We start from the raw sequence: 15,159 nt of genomic DNA, 5'->3' as shown, positions 1-15,159 counted from the left end.
GCAAAAGAACTGAAATGTTGTTTATGAAACTTAAAAAAGGCTTTTGAGTTAAATCTTCACCTTTTTCTTTTTCTTCGCGTCTTATATTTGGTGCCATTCTGTTTGGCAGTTTCCTGTTTGTTTTCAGAAGGGTTGCCTTAATTAAACTGCTTTGTTCTTTCATACCATCTGGAGTAAGTTCTTCTACCATTTATCTGCATTAGATTCTCAGGAAGTTTGTGTACTATCGATATCTGCTGACTATTTCTTTTACTGGGAACAACTATCTTTTAACTATTTTCACCATTAAGCAGTTAGAAAAGTTGCAGTTAAGAAAACAACCATGCATTAAGCTGCTTCAAGTAATACATATTATTATTCTTTAGAAATTTTTGGAATGATAAATTCCTCATTGACATCAAATTTTCAGTGTCATATACAACAGATTCTCTCAAAAAAAAAAAAAAAAAAAAAGATGAATTGCATTACAAACCAGGAAATTACCAGTTCCTTGCAATTCCTCCATGAAAAGAAGTTTAAAATCCATTGACTATCTTCAGTTGACTGCAGGTTTAAGTGGATCAAACTCGAGTTTTTATACTGGAGATGGACAGCTCCTTGGTGTGTGACGAGAACTCAGATATGGATTGCCCTCCCTCCTCAGAAGACCAGATGGAGAGATCAAATACAGACATTGGAAGTTCCACCCCTGGTGGTGATTCACTCGACTATAGCCGCACAATTTCTGAAGTCTCAACATATTCCGAGCCCAGCATTTCGGATGAGCCCCTTCCCCTACCAATGAGATGGCCAATTTCTAAGCTTGTGGGACGAGCTTCACCTGTTCTTACCAAACTCAGAATGAAACAGCATGTCGATGTTCTGGATGAGAAACCATGCAATGATGATATAGCAAATTCAGGTCAGTTCACCATCTACCATGAATTGAAAACATAACCTGCTCAAATTTTTGTTGCTTGTTCTGATGTTTGTTAGACTACCAGAGCTGGAAATGATGAAGGAGAAATTCTCGAAGCTTTTGCTCGGTGAAGACATGTCGGGAAGTGGGAAGGGTGTTTGCTCAGCTGTTGCAATCTCAAATGCCATTACAAACCTCTATGGTAAAAGTCCAGAACCCAAGTGATGGAATTTATTTTGCCATCATTTTCTCCATCATGTTCTTGTCTTCATATCAGAATCATAGTGTAACATCTAAATGCAACGGTCTGTGTAACAGCTATGATTCATAGCGATGTCGAGTTAGCTCTATGTCCATCCACATCTTAACTCCTTTATCCTTTCCCTCTGTATTTCCACAGCTACTGTCTTTGGCCACTGCTATAAGTTGGAGCCTCTGCCACCTGAGAAGAAGTCCATGTGGAGGAGAGAGATGGATTGCCTTCTGTCTGTCTGCGATTACATAGTTGAATTCTACCCTTCTTTCCAAAGCTTGCCAGATGGTACTACTCTGGAGGTGAGGATCAGTCTCAATAAACAAAAATTCTCCTTACTTCCATTGCCTCTCTTTTTCTCATCTTTAATGTAGCTCTATTTTTCAGGTGATGGCAAGCAGACCAAGATCAGACATTTACATCAACCTTCCTGCACTTGAAAAGCTGGACGCTATGCTGCTTGTAAGATTTTAATGATCAGCATTTTGTTATGATACATATTATAGGCAAGGACTTGTTGTGTCAGAAAGATTCAAGACAGTTAAATATTTTTTAAAAAATTAAAAACACTACAAACTTAGCTCACTAGGTACCAAAATTTACTGCAGGAAATATTGGACAGCTTCCAGAACACAGAATTCTGGTACGACGAAGGCAAGCAATCATCAATTGCCTGTAACTCAAGGTCATTCCGGCGGGTGATTCATCGGGATGACGAAAAATGGTGGCTACCTGTTCCATGTGTTCCTGCGTCTGGCCTCCCTGAGAGATCACAGAAGGAGCTGCAGCAAAAGCGTGAATGTGCAAATCAGATTCACAAAGCAGCCATGGCAATCAACAGTGCCATGCTTTGTGAAATGGAAGTCCCAGAATCATACCTTGCAGCACTTCCAAAGGTATATAATCCAAAAGTTACCACAAATATATGTTTAGTGGATTAGCTAGCCTTCATCTCATAGGATCCAATGTCCAAACACCTTTGTAGCAAAATGGTCCGCATCTTGCATGGTTTATGTCTATTCTACTGCAATTCTTATCTGATGATAGAGAAGTGAAAGGGTTGTAATTTAAATTCTTAGCGCTGAAAATTGCTTTTGTGTTTCAGAGTGGGCGATCGAGTGTAGGAGATTCAATCTATCGCCGCATGTCAACTCCCGACAAGTTCTGCCCTGATTATCTTCTTGATTGTCTTGATATAACTTCAGAACATGAAGCACTTGATATTGCAGACCGTGTGGAAGCCGCAATGTATGTATGGCGGCGCAAAGCATGCATGAACAATTCAAAATCTTCATGGGATATGGTCAAGGACTTGATGGCTGATGGAGACAAAAACCACATGCTTGCAAGTAGAGCTGAATCTCTCTTGCTTTGGCTGAAGCAAAGATACCCTGAATTGTCACAAACAACACTAGATACAAGCAAAATCCAGTACAATAAGGTAAGGATGCAACATAGCACATGAAATTTAATCTGCTGTTGTACTTAAATATACTAGACATGGAGCCAGATGTTAAACTGCTATAGGTAAGGAGCTACCATGCTGCTAGCCATTTTCTGCATCATAATTTCCATCATGTCATTAGCATCATCCCAATTTCATCACATCTGCAGGTGATTTGTCTAACCTTTTTCTGTCACAGGATGTTGGACAAGCAATCCTAGAGAGCTACTCAAGGGTGTTGGAAAGTTTGGCATTTAATATTGTTGCATGGATTGATGATGTTCTTTTCATAGATGGATCTGTGAAAAGGCGGTGATCAGTTCGCTCCAACCTACAACTCAATATCAGAGTTGCAGATGGACTTCTCATTATGTCGTTCTAACAGATGTTGCCTTAAAACAAACTAACCATGGAAACTAATTCATTTTGCTGATCTAGAAACACTGTAATTTGTATCAGTTGTATCATTAGTTGTCAGATTGACAACATTTGAGGGAAAATATTTATTTCTGTGAGCCCCATGGGTTGGCACTGTCTTCTGCATTCGAGTAAGATGAGAAAGAAACTTGCTGCGTAATAACTAAGATAGGTTGTGAACCAAGTGCCAAGATGGTGAAGAGAAGAAGAAAATGTAGAATTAAATTTAGGTTCTTTACTTGAAGTAAGAACTTTTAAACGGCTTCCTAATTTCAAAGAACACCCAAAATGACCAGATTTTCTGATATAAGCCCAACAATCAGCAGCTTCAGATGAAATAATAAATGTGGAACCATGCAAAATAACACATCTAGGTTTCAGATTTTTGCACTTGAAATCCTCGTGCAATCTTTTATGGAGAAAAGATCTAGATGTTCATTTAAACAATTTGGCAGAACAGAGATGATAAGAAGTGCTAAAACCCACTGCTTCGTGAAGGTAAATCATTGTTCCATCTTTCAGGACCCAAAATGCTTCTTGAAGGGCAAGAATCTCTATAGGTAAGTCATTAAGCTACTAGCAATAAAGTCCCTCTGACATTTTAGATAAATGCCATGGTAACTCAGACAAATCATTAGAAAAAGGCACTTAATTACCTTACACCATTCACTTTGCTTCATCACATGACGCATTTTATGATACCAATTTAAAGGGAGCAATAAGAATACTACACACGAATTGAATGACTTTGAGCAATGGTAAATGACTTTTTGAATTACGTTTTGAGTTGCTAAAGCATTTTGCTCTCGCCTAAAGATACAAGAATATAATTGCCCTGAAATTAAGCAATACTACATTCCCCCCCTGACAAGCATGATGGCTAAAGCATGGTTATGCTGAGCAGGTGAGGCGTTCTGGAGAACCAAGTTTGGATCCATAATCCAAACGCACACCACCCACACTAAATATGATCAAGCCTAGAGTTTATGACAAACACGCTGCCTCAGCACAGCCACTTAGGAACATTCATTTTAAGTCCCACCAGGCAAGATTTCCACAACTATCATTCTGTTTTAAGTGAAAAAACTTAATTGCCCCATGACAGAATTATCTGATACAATATCTTCTCTATATACTAAGACATCATTGTTAGGAAGCAAGTCTTGGCAAAAATGATCACATCATGTCAGTTGAGAACTGGGACGTACATCAGATCACATTCAAAGAAAAAGCAGCAACTGATATCTAACATGTATATCAATAATGCTAGTACACCACAAACCATCATACACCGGTGCTCTAGTGAAGATGCAAGCCATATGGAAGACATTTGAAGCTCATAGAGTTCTGTTACATTTATTCAGAACTTGCAGCACAGCCTGGAAATCTAGGAGCAGTGTTAAAAAGCACGACCTAATGCCAAGTCCATGCATGACTCCTTTGTTCATTTATCAGGTACCAGTTCCCCACACAAGACTTCAACAAGCAGTAATCAGCTGGCAGGGACATAAATTTCCACCTGTGGAGGCTAACAGCATGCATCCATTCCACGAACAGCATTTATGCATCGAGTTAGAAGAATCAAGGGGAAGGTTTGCCATCCTCTTTCTTTTTTCTTTTTTTTTTTCAATAGGAGTGCTTAAAGATTATTATAAGGTTTATAGCTCATAAAGCAGTTCCCAATTCACTAATAAAAAGATCATTTGGAATCATGAATCACAAGAAACCAAGAAAGAAACAAAAACAAGGCTATAAACTTCAGACATAACAAGCTCCCCTCGTGCCTGTGAGGAATTGAGATAAATTATACATTTGAACAGCCCAGTAAGGCACAACGTCTGCATTAACGATAAATATGGCAATACATTCTAAGCACCACATTTTTATAAATCCATGATTCTTCAATCATTTTCCACTTCCTTTCATGATAGTGCAACATATCTTTCCCACAATGGCACAGGCCACCTTTTCTTTAAAAGTACAGTGTGACAAAAAGATACGAGTTTGGGATATTAAGAGCTACAGGTCATTGGTCAATGGCTTTACTATTCTCGATTGAGGAATAAATAAATAGTGCTTATATATACAACAGCCTCAGTGCGGGCATGGCAGCAAAATGGGGGTCTTTGAAGCGTTAGTTTTCCTGGCCCGAGAAAAGCCAATTGCCCGCATGGCATGGCCAATGTTTTTTAATAGAAGACCCCTCCAACATTCTCCCAAGAGAGATCTTGTGTCTGTGCGAGCAAGGGAGAACAGAGCCCGTTGTCATTGATCTGAGAGCCAACCACATAAGCCTGTAAGATTGGCGCCAGACTTCCATTGCCAGATAATTGTACAAGAAAAAGAGTCAGCTATCTTCATCCAATGCTCCAATATATGTAAGATCCTTTCTTCTCACTCTCACAGCCCCCTTGAGCCAGCTGCAAGCCTTGAGATTGGAATGATCCCCGCCAACACCAAGCATGTTGTTGTTACCACCTGAGGTACAGGCAGAGCCTGTACCATCTTCCAAAAGCATCCACGGGTCAATTTCCATGTCCAGATCCTGGGATGGCACTGTTTTGTTTCTGCCAGATAGGTTAGTAGAAGTCCGGGTAGTAGGAGGCATTCTTTTGTGGGTGCCTGGAGTGGATGAATTGGGCTGAAGTGACGCAAGTGCCACAGAAGACAATGAGCTGGAAAAAGAAGTAATGGAGGGAGAATTGGCATTGCAGCTTGGATACGCTGCCGAATTGTTGCTGGCAATTCCATGCGGTCCAAGTCAGCCTACAAGCAAAACCGGAAAAAAAAAAAAAAAAAAAAAAACAATCATCATGCAAGGAACAAATAAATAAATAAAATCATCATTTTTCAAAATGGCTGGCCATGTAGCAGAACAAATAGCTGACCACCAATGTGGAAAAAGGATGGTAACGTGAGTCAAAAGAACAGCAACTTTAAAAACTGGTAGAAAATAGCATGACAAAACCAGGAAGAAAAGAACAATGACATTTCCATAGTAGCCCAAAGCGTCCAAAAAACTATATTTATTAGTGAAGTAGGATACTAATTTGTGTCAAGGTGATCTTGTAGATGGATACCAACCATAAAAACTTTTTAAGAAAACGAAAACTAGGAGCAGAAGGTTAGTTATCCTTAATTTAATAATTGGCAGGCCCAGTCATAACAAGAGGTATTATATAGATTCCAACTTTTAAGTCAAAGCAACGGTAATTGTGATTTGCCACATTAGCTATTCGAGGTTTATAGGCATTAAAAATATCAGGATGATGACAAAAACCTCTTTCTGTAAAAGAACCACTAGGAGTCCACAGTTCCTGTTCTAAAAGCATTAAACCATGCAAACAGGGAAGTTTTTGCTTCAAATAATTTAATTTTCCCCCATCTTGAAGTTTATTTTTTAACAAAGAAACAAGCAAGAAAAGAAATCAAATTACATTACTGGAACTGACCTGCAAGCTCTCTGCTGCCTCACGATCAAATGCAGAAAAATCTCGAGGAGATTTAACAGATGACTTGGAAGTAGGCTTGGGCTTCAGCCAACTCGGCTTGCAGTTGCTGAGCAAGCCGTGAAGGACACACAAAAGCCTTTCAAATAGGCTATCACTAGAATAATCCAATGAGGCAGAAACAGAAGCTTCCAAAAATGATTCTGCATTCCTTTGTAAAGAACCTACATGCATGGTAGAAAGAGACAGGTTTGCATCCTCGTGCACAACTCTCGTTCCAAGCAATCGAAGTATGATAGATGCAAGCATTTGCCTCATGTTCCTTGTAGATGGTTCCCTGTGGAGTAAAGATAGGAATTGACAAGAACTGAGCTCTAAAATGCTCATCATTCACTCAAACAAGAGATGTAAACATATTTTATAGCTAAACTAATAAAATAATAGAAAACAAAAGTACAGAATCAATGTATTACTTTTTAATGTATAAGCCTCTCACACACATAAAAGGCAAACCATTAGATTTCCAAAAGTTCTCTTTACAAATCACTCTACAAGAATGATAAATTTTTAACCACTTGCATCTTGACATAGGTCTAGCCTCATTACCAACAGCAATCCCATCACCATATTCCCCCACCCCTTCCCTCTTCCTTTTCCCCCATTAGGTTATGACCAAGCAAATCACTCCGGTTTCAACATTTGAAATTTTCTTTTTTATGCCCAGTTACTGAGCAAGAAGATCACTCAAGCATTGTCTTAAGCAAATAACAGTTGGGAAGAGACACAGACATTTATGATGATGAGGTTATAAGACAAAAAATTAGATAAGTAAACCGAAATAATGATGAAGACTTCATGCTAGTAAGACTCCCAGAAATTGCCTTCGTAAAACAGAGTGCATATAATAGAGGTCATTTTACTTAAAATGCTTTGCAAATAATATTCTAAGCAAATCAGAACATCCAGGTTCTGGCATTATGCTATGACCAACCATAATTCTGCTCCTGTCAGTGCTAGCTATCAGCGCAAAAACATGTGAATATGCTATTTTCACAATCTGTGATCTAATCTTCAATTCTTCCAAATGCATCTGTTAAACAATTGAAAACAAAATCCTACCTTTTGCTCCTGAGTAATCAAACATGTATAGGTTTCATGTTAGTTCATTATTGGCGGTAACCAGTCGGTTCTTACCTGATTTCCAAAACAAAAGTGACTTTAGAACAACATGAAATGTTTCCAGTAAACTTGGTCTCTCATCAAAGCTTACCCCTCATTAGTCGTACAGATGCATGCATCTGTTTTCGTCTGGTAAATTCATGGAAATGGTACAGAAAAAGGATATGCATGCGCAAATACACACCTGTGTGTGCGTCTTTGGAAGGGGGGTTGCAGAGTTGGCAGTATAGTTTAGTCTGCCATACCCCAGAATCCTTTTATTGTAACAACATTCCTGTAGTCCTACAGGAGGCAGCAAAAAGCAAACTCCCACCCCCTGCCTCAAGGATAGCCAGCTAAATAGTGTTCTGAAAGCACAAACTTGTCCTAGAATTAGTTCAAAAAACATTCAACCATAACCAACAACCTGATACATGAATAGTTCATGTAACTACAAGCACACACAACAGTCCCAGACTGAATATAAAATAGTCAACTCAGACCGGAACATTAGCCTCTGGTGAAGATACCATCATGCTGATTTACTAACTTCATACATGTAGTCACAACACACTTGCTCATGATAGCATCTAGCATAGAATAACAATCAACTTCTACATATTTTCTTCATGCATAGGACATTGGATTGCAAAAAGATATTGCTTAACAATCACAAAACATCTTTATTCTCTGAATTTCAAGCCTATTTCCTTATTCCTAGAAACCTGCAGTCACAATACTGAGTATACAGACTGCTGATAAGATGAAATTTTATTGTTCAGTAAATCCTAGGAACCCATAAATAATGTTTCTGAAACTGAGAGATGCAACTACATTAGTGCGATATGCCAGATCCTAACCAAATCATGTAGTCATAACACAAGTACTTAGGTAAAAATTTGACTTTGGAACTGTATGGCATTCTTAAAAAGATCCTTTGCTAGCCAAACCGCTAAGGTCCTATCAGTGAGATTACTCAGCCTTGATGTCATATGTCACAGAGAAAGATAAGGTATTGGTTGAAAGGGAGTCAAGTGCAAAAGCTGAAGGCAAAGCCACAGACCATACAGCAATGTGGGTTGGACTCTACATCAAATATGCAGTGAAGAAGAATAGTGTTAGCCACAAAATAATTTGGATGTAGATAGTGCTTTATTCGTGATCAATGGTGTATGGTGCTGTTAGCAAGTTGGTTGGTAATGGACAGCCTGCAAGCTGCTTCTGTGATCCTTGGCTACCAGGACGAAGGGTTATTGATAGGATTGGTTGGTTGGGCTTAGTACTTGGAAACTGCTTTGAAACTGCTGGGCACTTTATGGATAATCATTATTGGCAATTGCCACCTCCACCGACATCTGGCATGGATGCAGTTTGTAAGGCAATCGAAGACATTTAGTTCCCTAACAAGGACTGTGATTGCTGGATTTGCCTTAAACTCCAATGGTCCATTAAAAAGTGCTTGGAAAATTATTTGCCCCAAATATCTGCAGGTTGGTGGACAGAGGTATGGTTTCCCAATCACATTTCTAAATCCAGTTGTTGCTTGTACAAAGTTGTTATAGACAGGCTGTTGGTTCAATCCAGACAAAAATCTTTTGGAATACAAACTAGAAGCATCATGTTGCATTCATCCAAATTGTTAGATGAACTTGATAATATTAAGAGGATCCTTCAAATGAAGGATCAAACATATCTGTCATCAAAAGTAACCATGTCAGCTACAGTATGGTACCTTAGGAAAGAAAAGTATAGAGACATTTTTTAAGGCAGTAAGCACATAAGTGGATATGCTGCCACCACCTCTGATGTCATTTAAACTGCACCTGAAAGTTGAGGCTTCTAGTTTAAAAAATAGTCAAGTCAGAGAATTGGAACGGCAAGTTGTGTAAGAAGGAATACCAGAATGTTTCTGTTCATGGGGTTCCACCAGCTAATGGGTGGCTGAAGTTAAAAGTCCAGTGGCTTGATAAATCATCCAAATGCTGGTTATGGTGGTTTGGTAGGGATGCAGCTAGTGATCCTCTATTATTGTAGTAACGCATAGGCCTTCATTCCATCACACATATATCATACATTGAATTGAGTCTTATCAAGGAATGAGGCATGGCATACAACTGAGAGAAAATTGTATCAGACTAAGGATTGAAAAGGATTCAAGAATAGTTGTGGATGGATAAACAAGAAATAGAAACCATCTTTGGATATTTGCTGCCTCCTTGCCAAATAAGTATGTAACCTCTTCAGATGATTATCAGGTCAGTCATGTATGGAGAGAAGGGAATCATGCAGCAGATCTTTTGTCTAAAACAGTTCTGCCAGGTACCCCGGGAGAAGATCTAGTTGTTACTTATCCAAAACTACCTTTCTTGTCCATAACACTTGTTTTCTATTACTGATGATGATAGGTTGGGAAAAGCATAATATGGAACTAGAAGTTTGTACTATAATGTCTGAGTTCCATTTACTTTAAAACAAGACAGCTACTTCTCTCACTAAATCAGCAGGAAAGGTTGCTAGGTGGGAGAAATCCATGATCCACATTATGACCAGATTTCAGATGGTCAATGTCATCATGACAGATTAAGAAAACATCAGCATCAACTAACCACATCCATGCTGAAAATCAAAGAGTTTGCATAAGTAAATATTGGCTTGCTAGTCCTTCTCTAATGCAAACTTAAAATATCAGTTATGTGGTAAAGCCAGTTGCTCCCTTGATGACATATTAGCCATTACTGATAGTTCACCATGCAACTTCAAAAAAGAGCTCTATTATGGGAAACTATTCTACTTTCCCCTTCCTTTCCACCTAACAGAGATAATAATAAATAGCAAAAATCCCCTGAGTAAAATTGAAAGATACATATTATGTAAATATCTACGTAAAGGTATTTTTAGATACAAATATATGCACCAAAAAAAGTCCCATGTTTTCATGTAAAAACCTTGCAATTGTCCAGATTAGGAGTATAATGAGGTGGGGGAGGGGGGTGATCAAATGAAGAAATTCTAAATTCTACGAACAAGAAATCAAATCCAATGGGCCTTTCTTATCACTGCAGAAACAAAATCCTTGTCCTTCAATGGAAAAGATGCCTCAATTTTCCATTTTCTCAACCCTCAAGGGTATCTTTGATTGAAAGAAAATGTAAGGCTTTTCCATGAAAATGGTAAAGTTTTCTAGAAACTAGTTATAAATTTTCCAAATTTGTTACTGAAACAAACACATGGGAAACTAGATTTTCCCAAAAACATGAGTTCTTTCAAGCAGATTTCCATGCATCCAAACATAACCTACAAGATTCATCTAGGAGGAAAACTACAAAACTGCAAAAGATTTTGGAAGATGATAATGAAAGAACAAATAGAAATGTAGGCAGTTTTGTGAACCTTAGTGAACAAAATCCCACCTGAGGTCAGTGTCGTAAAACTCCAAGTTTACAACAACCTCAAATGGGCTGAAGAAAGTGAGAAAATCAGAGTTACAGAAAGCAGGTGGATTGGAATTTCTTGTCCAATGAAAGCCAGGGGACATCACCCAAGGCCAAGTGCCATTCTAGATGTAAGGCAGTTTAATTAACCACGACAAGAACTAACTTCTTCAAAATTTTGTTGCTTACACTAGAATTCTAGAAAATTCTACCAAATATCAGACCATAAGCTTGTCCCAAGAAGGAAATAATTACTTTGATATTTTGAGAAGCAATGAAAAACTGTCATTATAAAACAAATTACAGCCTACTAATGTTAGAATAACATGGCAAGTAAGGGGGGAAAAAAAGGAAACTAATATCTTATAAAAATCATTGATACAATAATTTATGGGTGGAAAAGTTATCAAAAAGGCAAAGGGAGGTGACCCCAAAAAAAGAAAAAACAGATGGGGTGCAACCTTTCAAGAATTAAGACTATTGACAATAAAACCAATCATACTTCTTGCTGCTGCTGAATAAAAATAATAAAAGGAAATAATCAAGAATAACTTTTAGATCTAAAGTTACCTATCATTGTAAACGACAGGAAGCAATCTCAAAAGAAATTGCAATCGCAACCACAACGATGCTTTCAGTGCCGTGGAAGACAATGGCATAGAATCACTAGCTCCAGTTGATCGTCTGCTCAATACAGGGCTTCCACCACGCATACCTTTGCGGGTGCTGCCTTTGTTTGATGAACCTTCAGTTCCAGAAGACACCACAGTAGCCTGCTTATTACCACCACGAGTATTGATTTGTTGATCAATAGAACCCATCTGCTTTATCAACTCAGCTGCAAATAAATTCCGTATATCACTGGAACTCCTGTCTATACATGGAAGTGTTAATTCTGCAAGAGCTTTCTCAGTTATATACTGCTGGGCAGAACTGAAGCCTTCGGCATCAATACTGTGAAAGTTCATTTTGCCAGATCTTTTAACATCAATGCATTCATCCACAAGTTCCCCTTCTTCAATAGAAATGGCTTCCAACTTTCTCTTATCACCTCTGTTAGCTACATCATCAATTGTGGAACTTGACCAACCCCATGGTTTCCAGAACTGGGGCTTTGTTGAAAGACCATTTCGCTGAGCGACATGCATAAGCTGCTGCCTGATGGGATTTCCGTCCCAGAAGGACATCTTGACCACCTAAATCCATTTTATGTCCACCACAAGTGACTCCTGTTGCAATTTTCCAAGCAGATGGACAAGTTCTGAATAAAGAAGTGCTGCATCAGGTCTAACTAGCGTCCTTGTAAGAATAATTTCAGTAAATTTCTTTTCATTTTCAGAAAGTATGTTATTTCCAGAATCAGGAGATAGGGATCGAATTGCCTCTACCAAGGACATCTTCTGAGTCTCAATTTTTTCATTAAAAGCTTGCTCATTCAAAAGAAGCCTCAATTCAACCCACTGCCAATGAAACTTTGCAGCCTGCAAATTATCTAAAACATGCACAAGCTGATCTTGAAGCTTTGCCTCATTTTGGTTAAAAACCCTTTGTTCATTATGCCCTGAAATCCATGATCCATCTTCCTCTATAATTGTAAATGCAGGCATTTTGCAATCAATGAGAGCATTTAGAAACAACCTTGCCCGAAGAGGAACAAATGCCATTATTTTCAGATGTTTATCCAGATTATGCAGTTCAAGCATTGCAGCAAATTCAGAATCGCCAACATCAGTAGCTACAAGATCATAAAGTACGTGAGTATTTCGAAAACATAGTTCTCGAAATGGCAGATGCCTTATAGCATCACCAATTGCCTCTGATAAATACTGGTATAGTTGGATGTCTTCACGAGTCGCAATATTGATGTTGAAAAGATATGGCCTCCAAATGACCATTGCAAAGATCGAGTAAGCAGGAGGTAAAACCAAATTTAGTGGAAGCATGCGCTGCATCCTTGAAAGAGCTAAGAGATATGATTCACCAAGGATTTCTGCAACTAGTCCATCAGAAACTGTTCTGCAGTTCCCAACAAGGAGCCGGAACCAATGTACATATACTTCAATGCAATGATCCAGCTTCAAACTGCCAATAGAACGGGACATCCCATTTGAACTGGATCTTGCACTCCTGATGAACTGCAGAATATCCAATCCCTCCTTTAATTTGAAGGCAGTTACCATCCTTTCCAAGGTAGTAGCACCATGAACAATGGCCCCCACAACAAGTGCAGATACGGAAGCTGCAGCTTTTGCAGCCCTTCCAACAAATAGTTTTGCAGAGTTCTTCATTATCTCATTTGAATGACTTGCATATATGTCATGAGTTTCAGGAGATGTTTGAAACTGACTTCGATGAGTCTTTCCAGGAGCAAAAGCTCCAGAAATGACTGAAGAAGCTTCAGTAGCCAAAGATATATCAAATATACAGCTCAGACGTTCTCCAAGAGCTTCCTTAAGCAAGCAGAGGGAGGTTATGTGAATGCGCAAGATGTGTCGTACACAATTCAACGAATTTGTTGCAGATGAAAAACTGTGGTAACTACCACTTGTAAAATCTGGCAGTTTTGATATAGAAGGCCCCACATTACCAACAATTGCAGAAACAGCAGAAGCCACTATAGAGGGATCTCCTTCTAGAGTTGCCCCACCATTTTGCCTAATACAGTCTAATAAGCCCAAAACAATATCTTGCGCTATTTGGTTACTGTCTTCCCAATTTTCTAACACTGGACCTTTAGGATTACTGACTGGAAAAGGTTTTCTTTCTTTTCCATAAAAACAGCGTACAACTTCCTCAACATGTCGTTGCACCATCTCTCTCAGGCTGGGGCTACCCCTGGGTAATCTCCCAGTCATCTTTTGGCGGAGGTACTCATCCATGTCTCCAACACCTGCAGGGACTCCAGAAGAAAACACTAGATCACCATCAAGTGATCGGCCAGCATCGAGTTCTGCAAGAAGCCTCTGATCACATGTAGCTCTAAAAGTTTTTTCCCATTTTGTCACACTAGCCACATCTCTGTATTTCTTCAGTAAATTTCGAGCATAGGCAAAAGATGCTGCTCTAAAAGACCTTCCATTGGATGTCACCATGGTAACAGTTCGTTGCATTAAAGTAGTTAGCACTTCAGGTAAAAGATCTGTCACTAGAAGTATATTTTCATACCTGTACCAAGCTAAATATTAGATCCAGAAAAAACTAGACAGCAATATATATTGTCATGATAAGCGAAGTTCAAGATCAACATATTTGACATTGGAATTTATATCCAAAATAATGATAGAATACTCTCAACATGCAAACCCATTGTCAAGTAATAGTCTTGAAAATCACATTATCATGAGAAAAAACAATATCCATGCTAAAGATCCCCCCTCCGCCCACCCAACTGAGGGAGAGAGAATGGGAGGGAGAGAGAGGGAGGAGGGTGAGAGAGAGAGAGAGAAGAGAGAGAGAGAGATCCAAGTCAGAACAAGAAATCTAATAGCAATCAGAACATGATGAAAATGCAGACTGATGACTCAAGAAATTATGGACATCTCATGGATTTGATGATAACTGGTGCATGCAGATATGAAGAAGAGAAAGGACATGCTAATAAATAGTGCTGTCAACACAATATTGCATAAGAACATGGCATGCATGCATGGAAGCAACAGTGTCTTGCATAAACACACCAACGAAAAGATAGAACCTAGGAGAAGACAGTCACAGATTTAGAAATCCAAGGTGTTGAAAATATCATGACAAAATTCTTGCAGTGATCATTCCCACAAGACATCTTAACTCATATATAGCCATCTTTTCTTCTCCACAATTATCACGGTATTCTTCTTACCCCGGTCTATTTTTTTCTAAGATTAGAATAAGCTGATCCCCACCTTCTGCCCCTATACCCACCCAACCACTACAGGGATGACTCCAACCAGAAATGAACACAACCCCTTGCCCAAGTGGCAAGGGTGATACCATCTCAAAACCCCCATCAACATCACTTAGCATCACAGCAAACCATGTCATCATCCCCTAGCTTCTCTCCATAAACCAATTCCTATTATTCCAGAGTGACAACATGGATTATGATATAGATTACTACTATAAATGTCCCA

General features: G+C 38.8%; 2 protein-coding genes across 2 annotated transcripts in view; one reads left to right on the top strand and one right to left on the bottom strand.

Annotated features, from left to right (window-relative positions):
• Positions 1–3,088, top strand: LOC105042901 (rop guanine nucleotide exchange factor 3). The gene is made up of 8 exons (XM_019849972.3): positions 1–173; positions 550–901; positions 984–1,100; positions 1,299–1,453; positions 1,539–1,613; positions 1,760–2,047; positions 2,257–2,592; positions 2,795–3,088. The coding sequence occupies exons 2-8, from the start codon at positions 586–588 to the stop codon at positions 2,909–2,911; spliced, it is 1,404 nt and encodes a 467-aa protein (XP_019705531.2). The 5' UTR covers positions 1–173; positions 550–585; the 3' UTR covers positions 2,912–3,088.
• Positions 3,089–4,799: 1,711 nt separating this feature from the next.
• LOC105042902 (mediator of RNA polymerase II transcription subunit 12) overlaps positions 4,800–15,159 on the bottom strand; it is a 33,130-nt gene continuing 22,770 nt past the window's right edge. Inside the window, 6 exon segments of the mRNA XM_010920264.4 lie at positions 4,800–5,682; positions 5,685–5,778; positions 6,465–6,798; positions 11,621–12,213; positions 12,215–12,252; positions 12,255–14,215. Of these exon segments, the coding sequence (XP_010918566.2) occupies positions 5,360–5,682; positions 5,685–5,778; positions 6,465–6,798; positions 11,621–12,213; positions 12,215–12,252; positions 12,255–14,215 (3,343 nt within the window). The 3' untranslated portion in view covers positions 4,800–5,359.

The sequence above is a fragment of the Elaeis guineensis genome, chromosome 4, assembly GCF_000442705.2.
Source record: "Elaeis guineensis isolate ETL-2024a chromosome 4, EG11, whole genome shotgun sequence".
In the NCBI taxonomy this organism is placed as follows: Eukaryota; Viridiplantae; Streptophyta; class Magnoliopsida; order Arecales; family Arecaceae; genus Elaeis; species Elaeis guineensis.
This window is presented reverse-complemented; position numbering and strand designations above follow the sequence as displayed.

Bases quoted from the DNA above. Each gene is read 5' to 3' on its own strand.
- LOC105042901 (XM_019849972.3), top strand. From the start codon at position 586: ATGGACAGCTCCTTGGTGTGTGACGAGAACTCAGATATGGATTGCCCT. The intron at 2,048-2,256 runs GTATATAATCCA...TTTGTGTTTCAG, and splicing joins ACCTTGCAGCACTTCCAAAG to AGTGGGCGATCGAGTGTAGG. The intron at 2,593-2,794 runs GTAAGGATGCAA...TTTCTGTCACAG, and splicing joins GCAAAATCCAGTACAATAAG to GATGTTGGACAAGCAATCCT.